The sequence below is a fragment of the Hakea prostrata genome, chromosome 11 (assembly GCF_041222555.1).
Source record: "Hakea prostrata isolate BN-2017 chromosome 11, UWA_Hpros_2, whole genome shotgun sequence".
In the NCBI taxonomy this organism is placed as follows: Eukaryota; Viridiplantae; Streptophyta; class Magnoliopsida; order Proteales; family Proteaceae; genus Hakea; species Hakea prostrata.
In genome coordinates, this window is record NC_142610.1 from 3357596 (window position 1) to 3370585 (window position 12990).

Consider the following 12990-nt stretch of genomic DNA (forward strand, 5'->3'; position numbering starts at 1 on the left):
CCTTCACCATGGATCACACCCTTTGAAAACAAAACACCCCTTAAAAATATGATCAAAGAATCCTTCATTCTAAGCAACATAAACTCCCACTAGCTAGGGAACACATCTTTGAAAATATAGTAATCCTGAATAGCCCACCATTCAAACTTACCATCTCTTCATACCCATCCCTTTTTAAATATAGGCTAGATCGAAATAGTGAGGTATCTGAAATTACAAACCCCAAATTTTAAATTTAAAAAAGAAAGTTTGTTTTACAGGTGGTCCACTTAAGTGAGGGTGAAACTCTAGGCACCTCCCTTAATGTCCAAATATTATTGGTGGTTTACTTCAAATAACAAGTGAAACAGTAACTAACAGAAAACAAACAAACAGGATCATTGGATCAACATGAATGTTTATTCCATTACTATAAAAAATAATGAGTTTCATAGACTCTTGACATGAGAACTCAATAATTGACTCTTGACTTAGTGGTTAACCCAAGAGCACAAAAAAAGTTCACAAAATTGTGACACTACCGATGAGTATAACAACCACAATAATAAAAGAAACAAAACAGTAGAACTTTTTCACTTGAGTCGATCATTCATCAAGTTTTCCACTGGTCATGCCTTCTATTAATAATATGATTGTGTTTACAATTGGAATGAAACACAAACAGTTTAGGCCAAAAGAAATCACAGTGGGAAGAAACATAAAGCAAAGCAGGTGAGCATAGGTACACGTTGAGACCCTAATGTGTGCATTTGAAGTGCAAAACCTTTTGGCGTTTCAGGTTGAAATTGTTAGACACCATCATTAAAAAATGACGAACTCATGTACACTTCCACATCTATACTTGAATTGCAAGCTTGATGAATTCTGATGGGTTCTTTGTAATGTCTGGGGAGGAATCAATTACCAGTGGAGCCAAACTTCATGCTTTGTTGAGGATTTGCCATCTGCAAAACCTATAATATTAACTGAGAGCACCAATTCGAAGGTGTTGAAAAGAAAATCTTTCAGATCTCTCTCTCCCCTTCCCTCTTCCCACAATTTGAAATTTCAGTAGAGTAGTCCAGTGACCATTCCCCTGCAAAGCAAAATTCTCACCCTTGTTGATGCTTCTCAAATGTTCCCATCGGCCTTGTGCTGGACCTACAACAGTGCTGATATTTATATCCAAGCAGAGAAATTGATGCAAAGTTGGTTGTGGATCCAGTTTCTGGATGGGAGGGAAGGTATAAACCAGAGTTAGAAGAAGTATGAGGTATTGTAGAAGGTACAAAAGCAATAGGGCTTACATTGAGAATTATATGTCTATATGATTACAAAATGCATGATATATCAACTGAACTTCATGCAGAAGCCATGGAGGATGATATTCATTTTCTTGGGCAAGGAAAACTTTCTCTAAGGATTTCCTATTTTGGCTGTGCCGTCAATAATCTTCTTTCTTTCTTTTTTCATTTGTGACCCTTTTGGCATTTTAGCCTCACAACTATAGGATTGATCAATAGATGTTACTTGACATATTTTCCTTTATTGATAGAATTAGGACTGCGGTATTTCAGTTAGTGTTATACACGAGTTCAGTAGTTGTTATTGGATTTAGGTTTTCTTGTTTAAAATTTGTAACCAGCCTGTTTTCCCATCTATTTGTTCAATGATGTGGAATGATGAACACATTTATGTGTGAAATCTTATGGCATAAAGCATGCATTTTACACACTTAAAGGGGAACTACCTTGGGTTTTATGTTGTTTTTGCATATTTTAGGACTTTTTTATAATAGATTACTCATTGATGTTTCTGAGAAGCAAGAGATTAGTGACACTGATAGTCAAGTTGCAAAAACTTTTGAGCAATAGGGGGAAGCACAGAGGAAATCATCTGAAGCTAACATAAATAATGAAGCATGGAATGTGAGGTTTGAAATCTCTGGCATTTAAGTTCCAGTTAATGTACACTACACAAATCTCTCGGATTCAACATTCCCGAGACTCCTCCTCCAACCATTCTTTTATTTATAAGCTGTATCATTGTAATTGAGACTTTCTCGAATTCATGATTGATATCTGTTGTCTGCTAATTTTCATGTTACCTAAGTACATCTCCAATAGTGAAGAACCAAACAGTTAGAAGGCAAATCCTTTCAAATTACAAAGATTTTATTGACAGAATAACATCAAAAGAACTCGAAAGTATGATAGTATGGCTTATGGAAGGCATTAAATTCATGCATTAATTCTAGAAAAAGTTGCGTGGTTAGACAGTAATTTGGAATGGTGATAGCTTTTTGGTCTTATCGCTTTTTGTATTTGCGAATCTTTCGAAGCAGCAGGCTTATCTCCATGAAACATAATTGGATATTATCCAATAAAAGACGTTTGTGGACAAACATCTTGTTTGATACTTTCTCTTCTGTGTGGTCCTCATTGAGTGATAGTGGCCTTGTAATCTTTGTAACAAGAGGTCATCCTCAACCATACCTCCATTATATATCTCCAATGAAATGCAACCTTCAACCGAAGTCTTGAGTTGGAGAAAATGATGGTCCACACATAAAAATCCATTTGACCAGGTGCACTTCTCAAATAGTTATTGGATTACATAGAACACTGCCGGTGAGGGAAAGAGAATGGTGGGTATGTTCTCACGATTTTCTTGGGAAAATAGGCTTAGACGGACTCAAAGTGCACTTGTTTGAACTATGTTTGCTCAAATTGATTTGGATTCCGTGCAAATGTATCTCCTCTTCTTTTAGATGATATTTGACAATTTTGATTTATTTATGTAGTCTGAGCACATGTAATCCATTTCAATGTCTGATATGTGTTGTTTTTTTGTGTGTTTTCTCATTGACTTATTTCATCCAGTGTTAGCCATGCTGTTAGCCATGCTCTTTGTACATAAGTTCGGAAAGATTGCAACTGAGTGGTTGATTTTCATCTTGAATTGATATAGTATAGTTTGTTTTTCAATTCCAGGCATCCCATTTGATGAACTAGTTGCTTCATTGTATAATCAGTTTTAGCATGGCATGATTTACAAATCTATTGGTTGAAATACTGATGCACATAACTAATACATGGTAAAAGAATATTAGTGTTTTTTGTTATGAGACTTAGTGTATGCCTGAGCCATGTTGCCTGTCTATCCAACATCAACATGACCAGATAAGTGGCTAGAAGTACAAGGAAGACTATTTGATACATGCTTGGATCATGTATTAGATGGGCCATGGATTTTGCATGCGGCTTATCAAAGGGCAAAGGGGGTAAAGAGGTGTCATGGCTACTTAATGGTTGGATTGGCTAAAATAACCAAATTTCAACACATGAAATATCACCACAAATTAAAATAGAATTGGGTAAGCATGCACGTTTTCTTTAAGTGCCATTACATTAGAACTTGAATCAGTTTGATTATTCCGATCAATTGCTTCTTAATTTAAATTAAATATTTGTTTTAGTTTTATATTTGTGGTAATGGTAAAAAATTATAGTTTTATCAATAATTGATAACTGAGGTTGTATACGTGTTAAAATATAGTGCATATTTTTGTTTTTTTACTACAAATATTTGATGGAGATAATAAGAGGAGTGTAATCTACCAAAGTGGCATCACTCCACTTTCCTATTAAATTTTTTGCTTTATAAAAGTTTCTAGAATATGGAAACAATTTACATTGGATATGCATAATTGTTTTCTCATTGAAAGAATCCCATTATTAATTATCTGCAAATAGGATTACATAATTTTATGATAGAATTATATGGAACTCACCAAAGTGGTAAAATATAATTTTATTATAGTATTTTGTGATCCAATGTATATATAATTATGCAGAAAATTGATGGTGTTCACCCAAAGGTGTCATCACTAAAGTATGTTTATGCACATGTTTTTAAAAGAATATGATGACTTAGAAGTACCATTAATCCAAAGGTGTTGGCACTTTCAAAGTCATATATCTTGCAGCAATTGTAGATTGTAAGAGGATTAGTGCATTCTCAACTCAAAGGTTGAAATGTAGTAACAGTTGGCAACTCTTACTAGCATAATGGTAATTTTTCTTCTTTGGCAATGTATATTTTTTGTCACCATTATTAAATGCATGGCTAAGATTGATGTTTTGATAATTCATATATGTCATTAACAGTACCATTAATATGTCTTCCATTTTTTAAGGCACTTTCAGTGGGAATTTATAAGAATCATATCTCCAGTATGGATGTCTTAAAATCTTTTGATACTTTCATTTAGTGTGAGTTATTGTTTGTTTTTATTCAAAATTATTTGACTTCATTATGAATTTATTCATTAATAAGATGATTCTTTCATTTTCATCTTGTGTAATGATTAATAGTAAATAATGTAGATTTATATTTGCTACATTTGATGTTCTAATAACAATGACAATATTTAGCCAAGGTTTTAATGACAATAGCGGTATTTAGCCAATGTTTTAATGACAATATCGGTATTTAGCCAAGGTTCTGATTTATGGTGGTATTTAGCCAAGATTCAGATTTATGGTGGTATTTAGCCAAGATTCAGATTTATAGTGGTATTTAGCCTAAAACCTGATAAGGTTTTGATTTATGGCGGTATTTAGCTAATGTTTTGATTTATGGCGGTATTTAGCCAATATTCTGATTTATGGCGGTATTTAGCAAATGTTTCGATTTATGGCGGTATTTAGCCTAAATCTTGGTTAGCAATTTAGTCAGAGGTAGGGTTTTGCCAATGGACGATTTTGCCACAAGTGGTTATGCCAATGGGAGGATTTGTAGGTATTAAAGTTAGATCAATCAATGGCGGTTTGCCAAATTATAATATCTGATTATTTTACCTATAAGGTAATTCAAGGTAGGCTGATCATTGATCAGGAAATGATCCACAAGAGGGAATGCTTTGTGATCACATAAGGTTTTACATTCTTTACTTCTTGTATACACCCCAATGATTCATATCAGCAAGTTGTTAATGACTGTAATGACAAATAGTTGTGTTCCGTATATTGAGGAGCATCTCCTGTTGTCATTCACATTAATTGTTTGTTGGTTGAATCTGGTTTTTTGAGTGATGAAGGATTATAGGCATTATGGCCAAATACTTAGGTAAATGTACTTGTGTTAGTGTAGCTCAAGTGGGAGATTGTTGGGTTTTGTGGGCTTAACTAACACTGGTCCCTTTATCTGGGCTCATATTCATTTAGGGGTATTACTGACCTTCACTATTGTGGGAGTGGTTAAAGGTTATGGTTTTATATTATAAATAACCACTTGGGTCCCCATAGCCGTCACACGATACATTTGGGTTTGAGATTGTTTCCACAAACACTCACACGAAAGATTCCAAAAGGTGAAAGGCTACGGAAGATTCAAGGAGAGTAAAAAGAGGATCTACAACAAGAAAGGTATTTATTTCTACGCTTCATCTCAAAAGCATTGATAACGTTACAAACTAATACCCTAGGCTGATTATTTGTCATCCAGGAAGCTTAAATTTTAGACGGGTTAGTCTACTAGTGGATAGTCAAATAGAGGTTGTGAGGGCGGATATGGAACCATTCAGACTTGAGTAAGTAGGGGGTTTTACCCCAAAAAAAAAAAGAATAAGTAGGGGGTTAAGCGTGTGTATTATTAATTTCAGGTCAGCGATTCATGCCATTAAGATCATCTTTCCCAAGCTCACTCCCAAGTGGTTTGGTAAACCTCATGTCCCAAGTTCAAATCCCCTCGCTCTTCCTGTTTCTTGCATTGGACAGTTGTGTGCTCTTTGGCCTGGGCATGAGTGTTATTGGCTTCTATAGACTATACTAGGCCTCCGGTGGGGCTCCGCTGATGGGGTCAGTGCTTGTGTTGGTAGTGCACAGGGCTAATGCTTGCATAGGTCGCACTCGATAAAAAGTCTGAACATTGCGTAGTCGGGCGCTAGGTCGCCGATACCGAAAAAAATCATCTTTCCCTTTGAAACCGAAAAATGGAAAACACAAGGTTTGTTTACCTTGTGTGACTGTGTCATTCGCAGAAGCAGCTCCTTCAAATCACCCAAATTTGATGAAGGAAATGTGAAATTAACAGTTTCTTTTATTCACTGAAAAACACACAGAGAAAAGAATCGGCTGCTCTTTTCCTCTCAATCTGAACTGGTTGAAGAGACGCTATCAAAACTATCCATTTTTTCCCGCATCCAACATAGTCGAATCTGAGGTTGAAACATAAGCAACTCATCCTGTCCTCTCCTCGTTTGTGCAGGTTTTCCATTATATAAATAGGTAGGTTCTTGCATTGGACTTTGTAGAATAGAGGTCGGAATTGCATTCGTAGTTCGTAAGAGAGGATGAAATGGTTTTTTTATAACTGGGTAAGGATGTTGTTCGTAAGTGTTTTTTTATTTCTGAATTTAATTATCTTATGGTGGTAGTTAACGGTCACTAGACGAAACGGAGGCTGTCACTCAGAGCAGGAGGTGATAAAAATCTCTTTGTTGGACAAACCCCACCGATTCTTTCGGATTGGATTGGAAGCAATCGAACTGGTCTGATACTGCATCAAAGGTGATCTCATTCCTTTCCTTCTGCCTTCTGTTGTCTCTCTCATTCTTATAAGCGAAACAATCATTCCTTCTTCACTATTTTTCCTGGGAAAGTAACAATCTTTTGGTTTCTGACAGGAAGAAAAAAATTTATGTTCTAATGGATGTTTTGTTTGGGTCGATTAATGTTCGAGAACTTCTTTCAAGCCAGGAATTTGAAGAATCTTCTCCACTATCAGCTCCGGATCTCCGCCTCCTAATCGATCGGCTTCAAACCCGATCACTTCATATAAAGGATAAGGTTCGAGATTACATCCTTTCTCACCATAATGATTTCTCTGAGATATTCTTACGCTGCTCTGAAGCTGTTTCGCGAACTGAAAACATCTCTGGAGATGTCTGCAATATTCTTGGGCTTATTTCTGATAACCCAGTCGATATTGAGATTCAGAAGACAGTGGCAGAAATCAATAGTACGCAGAAAGAACTGAAGGAGCGGAAGGAATTATTGGTTCTAGTTCAAACAATTGTGAATTTGGTTCGGAGTTTGAGGTCAGTGAATGAAGATTTGGGGACTGGTCGGCTAATAAATGCGTCAGAGACCCTGAAGGATTTGAAGAAAGCATTATTGATTCATGATGAGGAGGTCAAGGGGAAAGAACCATTGGTTTTTAGTTTGCTGAGGAAGGAGTGGATGGATTGCTTCGATGAAGTAAGGTCTTCGTTATTTTTATATTTTTTAGTAATAAACTGTATTTTTTAATTGATTCAGATTGTGTTTCTAGGTTCAAACGCTACTTGTGAGGTTGTTGGAAAATGCTATGTGCTTTGAGCCAGAGAGAGGTATTGTGAGAGTTAAGTTTGAGTTGGCTTTGAAGGGGGCTGATGTGGTTGAGTTAAAAAGTGTTTTGGCAGCAATGGAAGTGAGTATAACCTGAATCCAGTTTCATGGTATAACTTGTTATGTATTCCATAAGCTAATACTGATGGACAAGCATGTAAATTGAGAAATATGTGTAAACAAAACTTTGTGAATTTTTATTTTATAAATTGGAGAACACTAACATGTGTTCCTGAGTTTGGGGTTGATATACTTGATTCTTTGTGATTTCTATTATTTACCATCTGCAGAAAGTTGGCATTCTTGATTACGGGCTTGCAAAGATAGCAGACTCTATGGTGAAGTACGTCATTACCCCAATAGTGAGTAATGGGCATCTAGGTGTTTCATTAGAGGAATCAAGTCATAACCACGGGGGAATGGCTGAAGCAATTCTCCAATTGATTCTTGACACTGCTTCTAAGGTAATTGAATGACATTTATATATTAAAACCATACCCCTTAGTTGTTCTCCAAGTTCCTTTACACTGTTCTATATGGACAGCCTGAATGTCTATTATGTGTCATAAACGGGAAAATGTTTAGGAATCTGGATGTAACTATACTTTTGTTAATATTCCTTTGTCGAACCAGGACAGAATATCTATCCTATTTTTTCTGATCATTTGTAAATATTAAATCATTTTTTGAAATAAAAAAAAAAAAAAAAAACTGATTGTAGGCAAAAACTCAAGTTACCTACTCAAACTTGTATCAGCGTACAGTGTCTAATAAATGCTTAGCCCCCTACCATGCTTCTTTGACCCTATCATTTTTGGATTTTGTTTAGAAAGTCTCAATTCCAACAAAACGTCAAATCATCAAGAACACATGACTTCATGCACAAAGACTCTCAATATTATGATCAACTAGCATTAAGCAGCAAACCCCAACAAATATGAAGGGGCTTTGAGATTTGTTAGGGCCCTGGGATTATGCTGTGTGAAGGAGAGAGAGAGGGTTAGTGTTGGTTAGGGGTTATAAATAGGGGGAAGGTGTGAGGAAAGAGGATGGAATGTTTATCTGAGTGGTTTTGGGCAGCCTATGGCTGAGGACAGCATGTGCTGTGGGGGTGATTGGCACCATTATAACTAGGTTTATCCTTGTTTATTGTTCTTGTTTTTCATTCCAATAAATTAGTTTTTTGGTTGGATTTGTGTTTCCTATCAACTTGGTACCAAAGTGCGTTTCAATCCGCAGGAGAGATGGAGACCCGGATATCCATTTTTTTGGTGAAGGTGACGTGCAGAGATGGCTTCTTGAAGTTATTCTCTTTTGTTGGGAACACTAGATTGATGATGAACATAGTTTGGGTGTGGCACTCTGTTTAGACATCACTAGTAGGTTATGGAATAGGGGTAATTTTGGGTATTGTAATAATCCATGTGGAAGGGTCACATGGGAAGAGTGTTCATCGGGGTCCTTGAGATGTTATATAGCGTGAAACTATAATTAGAGAGGGGAGGGTGAAATGAATTAGGTGTTTAGGGCAAGCTTGCTTGTGGTAGTGAACTGGGGTGAGTTCACCGGTTAGGTAGTAGTAGGCATCGTTGGGTGTCAGTAAGAGAGATCTCAGTTGGTTAATGAACTCAATTGTTTTGTGTTTGTTAATTGATTGCCATTCTATCCCTGTTTCACCAATCCTGTGAGTGAGTGTGTGAGGTTGCAGTGGTGAGATGTGAGCCCGTTGCTGGAATTTTTAGGGAAATTTACCAGGGTTTCCGGAGGTTTTAGAAGCAATAATTAGGGTCTTGTCAATGTGGTATCAAAGCAGTTCAAATCCTAGGGCATGACTAGAGGGAGGATGGAAGCAAGCATGGAAGAATTGGAGACGCCGGTGAAAGAGATCCAGATCCAGTTTGCTGCGATGGACTCCAAGTTCGAGCTCATAAGTCAACAATTGGAGAAGGAGCAGCAAAGTAACAATGAATTCAGATCTGACCTGAGGACCTACCTGATGTGTGGGAAGGCTCTTGAGATTGATTCGCCAACACCGGAAGTGACGCAGGAAAGAGCATAAAAAACTCCACCTCTGGCAAGTGCGAATGTAGTGTGAGGAAGTGGTGAAGATTTGATTATTCTTGAAGGGGCTGGCCAACACAGGGACTTCTCCCCCGGGCAACTGGAGATGCCGATATTTATTAGTGAAGACCCTTGGGGTTGGATCGCAACGTAGAGAGGTATTTTCACCTTGGTGACAAGATTCTCCGAGCAATGACATTGTACTTCGATGGACTTGCGCTTGGGTGGCTATGATTCTAGGAATTGTAGGCACTTGTGTCGTTGTGGGAGGCTTTGAAGAAAGCGCTGGTGAAGCGATTTGGTTTGCCTCAGTCGAAAAATCCTCAAGAAGCTCTCATAATCCTCAAGTAGCAAGGTATCATCAACGAGTTTCGTGAGCCCTTTGTAATGTAGATACTGAATTTGATTGATCAAAACAGTACCCAAATAGGACCTTTTCACAGGGAATCAATTGCAAATTTGATGGACTTAAGGTGAAGCAAAGTTTAGATGGGAAAGAGGGCTGAAACCAAAATGGTATTATAAGGAATTAAGGATAATAGCATATAACGAAACGGACTGAATAGATTTTCAAATAGGGGCAAAACTATAATGAAGAAAGTGACAATGACAATGTAACATGTAACACCCGGGCTTCACACCGCAAGGTGGATCGATTGGATCAAACACCAACCTACCTTGATCAAACACAAGGGTTTTCCAAAGAGGAGGAATGCTAGCAATCAATTTGATTTCAATTCATAAGTTGTGTCTTCACTTCTTACATAAGTCTCTTTATATAGCATTCTAAAGAGACATAAACACCAATGGTAACATCCAACCATTAGCTAACACCACCTACCTATTAATAACTTAACTACACAACACCACTAGTCAAAACAATAATGGAAACATCCACCTACTACACCCCACTACTAGCTCCTTTTATTGACTTTTCAAAGCTAGACTTGGACTTAGTTCAAAATATGTGGGCTGGTCTTCTCCCACTAAAGTAATCCAAGCCCATGAAACCATGGGCTCATTTTAACCCACTAAAATAGTCCTAGCCCATGCAAGCCATGGGTTGTTTTGGATCATATCTTTAGGCTTTGATGGGCTTGACCATTGGGCTTTTCTCTTCCTTGTATATTTTGCCAATTATGCATCACTTTGAGACCACTGCAGCGGCCGGTTGTTGGGATGAAGCCTGGCTTCGCGGTGCTTTCTAAGTTTCTATCAGGTTTGGTTGATGAGATACGGGCCGAGGTTTGGGTGTTCAAACCTGAGAGCCTGACCCAGACGATGGAGTTGGCCCAGCCAATCGAAGCTAGAAATTGGGCTCTGAAAGGTCTTCATTGGCCCACCATGGTGCAGCTCATTTTGACAGTCCAGCCACTAGGCTATCGGGTCGTTGATATCCATTCTGTAACTGCAAATGGGCCCAAGCGCAGCCCAGCGACTGGAAATGTGAGTGGGGTATGGGGTTAACCCAATTGGGTTTACCAGAGGGGTCCAGCCACAATTTACTCCTTCACCAAGAGTTCCAGTCGTCATCTTCCCTAACGACTCCTTAGGCAGCAGCAACCCCCACAACAACCAGCCAGTGTTCTTGTTGGTTGTCATAGGACGAAATCAAATCGAAGATGGACAAAGGTTTGTGTTTCCGCTGCAACGTGCCCTATTCGAAGTCCCGTCAATGCCCCTACAAGTAGCTCAAGGGATTGATGCTCCTGATGAGGACGATGAACCAGCAGCAAGTACAGAGGACGCGGACAATGGAGAACTCAGAGTTGCAGGGGGTGGATCAAATTCACCTTCAAGGCAAGGTGAGACTTTAGGGGGGGGGATTATTGTTAAGACATCAATAGTAGGTTCTGGAACAGGTGTAATTTTGGGTATTGTAATAATCCATGGGGGAGGGTCACATGGGAAGAATGTTCGTTGGGGTCTTTCAGAGGGTTATATAGCGTGAAACTGTAATTAGAGAGGAGAGGGTGAAATGACTTAGGTGTTTAGGACAAGCTTGCTTGCGGTAGTGAACTGGGGTGAGTTCACTCGTTAGGTACCAGCAGGCATTGTTGGGTGTCTGTAAGAGAGATCTCAGTTGGTTAATGAATTCAATTGTTTGTGTTTGTTAATTGATTGTCATTCTATCCCTGTTTCACCAATCCCTTGAGTGAGTGTGTGAGGTTGCAGTTGTGAGAGGTGATCCTGTTGCCAGAATATTTAGGGAGATTTACCAGGGTTGCCGGAGGTTTCAGAGGCGATAATCAGGGTCTTATCACACTCCATCAAGGTACTGTCCATAGGATGGATCCATTAGGATAGACTATCATGGGACATGCCATTCCAACAACATTAATCCTAGCTATTATGAGAAGGGTCACTTTGCCAGAGAGTGCCTTCCAAGAAGGGGAGCTACAGGCTCCAGATTCCTCAACAAATTCCTCCAGAAGAAGTACCTTGCCCACATCTAGAAGTAGTCCAAGAAGACCTCTTTGATGAAGGACATGTGGACAGCCACCAGGTTCTTGATGAGATGCCTTGTAGAGTAATGACAGAGGAGCTCCCAAAAGATGACAAGGTCAAAATCATGGAAAACCAGGAGAAGACCCTAGCTCTTGACGACAAGGTCATAGCAGTTGCAGAGAATGCCTCCAAGAAGTACAGGGATATGGTCATAGCAACAACACATGCTGAAGGACATGCCTAAAAAAAGTAATTTCTCTACTTGAAGATCACCATGGCCTTGATATTATAGTTAAAGGGTTGCTGCCCACAAATTTTAGAGTAGCACCAGTCTCCATCACGCTACACTAGCCCCACCCCTGGTCTCAAAGGGTACCTTGGAGGAACCACGTCAGTAGTATGCAGCGGAAGCATGCTGGACCAAAAGAACTACAGGGGCATCACTGTTCACTCTAACCTTGGACTTGATGTCTTCATCATACCCCCTTGGTTCTTTGAAATGAATGCTGCCAGACTAGAAGACTACATCCTTCGCCCTATCACTTTCTAGAGTTCTGTTTTGGAGCAGTGATGTAAACCAGGTCTAGGGCTAAGGTTAGAATCGGGATTTCCTTAGATTTAGGGGTTGCCCAGGAAATTCTATTTTCTTGGTAAATGATATCATTCAATACTCTAGTTGTATCCAGGATGAGTTTTTTCTATAACGTTTTAAAGGATTTATTTCATTTTCTTTCAACAAATTTTTTTGTTTTAGCTTCCAAATCGATTCAAGATTTCAAACTATTGGTTCTGTATAAATTAGGACAAATGGTTTTCCTTGAGTCTTATTCGCTTTTTATGTCTCATCTAACTATTATCTGGTTAAGGTTGAATGCAGGGATTGTGCAACTATATATTCACATATTACTCAGGTAATAAAGTTCATTTACAAATTCGTGTGCTTTGAGAATGGTCAGTGGATGGCATGTTTTGGAAGATTGACATGGCCAAGGATCTCAGAGCTTGTTATTTCTGGCTTTCTTTCCCAGGTAAGTTTTCAGTTATGTGGACTGAATTAAGAAAATGACGTGATTATAATTCTTATCTGAGTCTACAACAAGTTCCTCATCCT

General features: G+C 38.4%; 1 protein-coding gene across 3 annotated transcripts in view; it reads left to right on the forward strand.

The window, feature by feature from the left end:
* The first annotated feature begins 5961 nt into the window (after positions 1-5961).
* Positions 5962-12990, forward strand: part of ATZW10 (centromere/kinetochore protein, putative (ZW10)) — a 36511-nt gene continuing 29482 nt past the window's right edge. Inside the window, exons 1-6 of one of the 3 annotated variants that reach the window (XM_089140142.1) lie at positions 5962-6269; positions 6419-6551; positions 6668-7241; positions 7315-7452; positions 7661-7834; positions 12746-12907. In XM_089140142.1, the coding sequence (XP_088996268.1) occupies positions 6690-7241; positions 7315-7452; positions 7661-7834; positions 12746-12907 (1026 nt within the window). In that variant the 5' untranslated portion in view covers positions 5962-6269; positions 6419-6551; positions 6668-6689. The remainder of the gene's footprint in view (positions 6270-6418; positions 6552-6667; positions 7242-7314; positions 7453-7660; positions 7835-12745; positions 12908-12990) is intronic. The other 2 variants (XM_089140140.1, XM_089140141.1) reach the window with 2 other exon arrangements.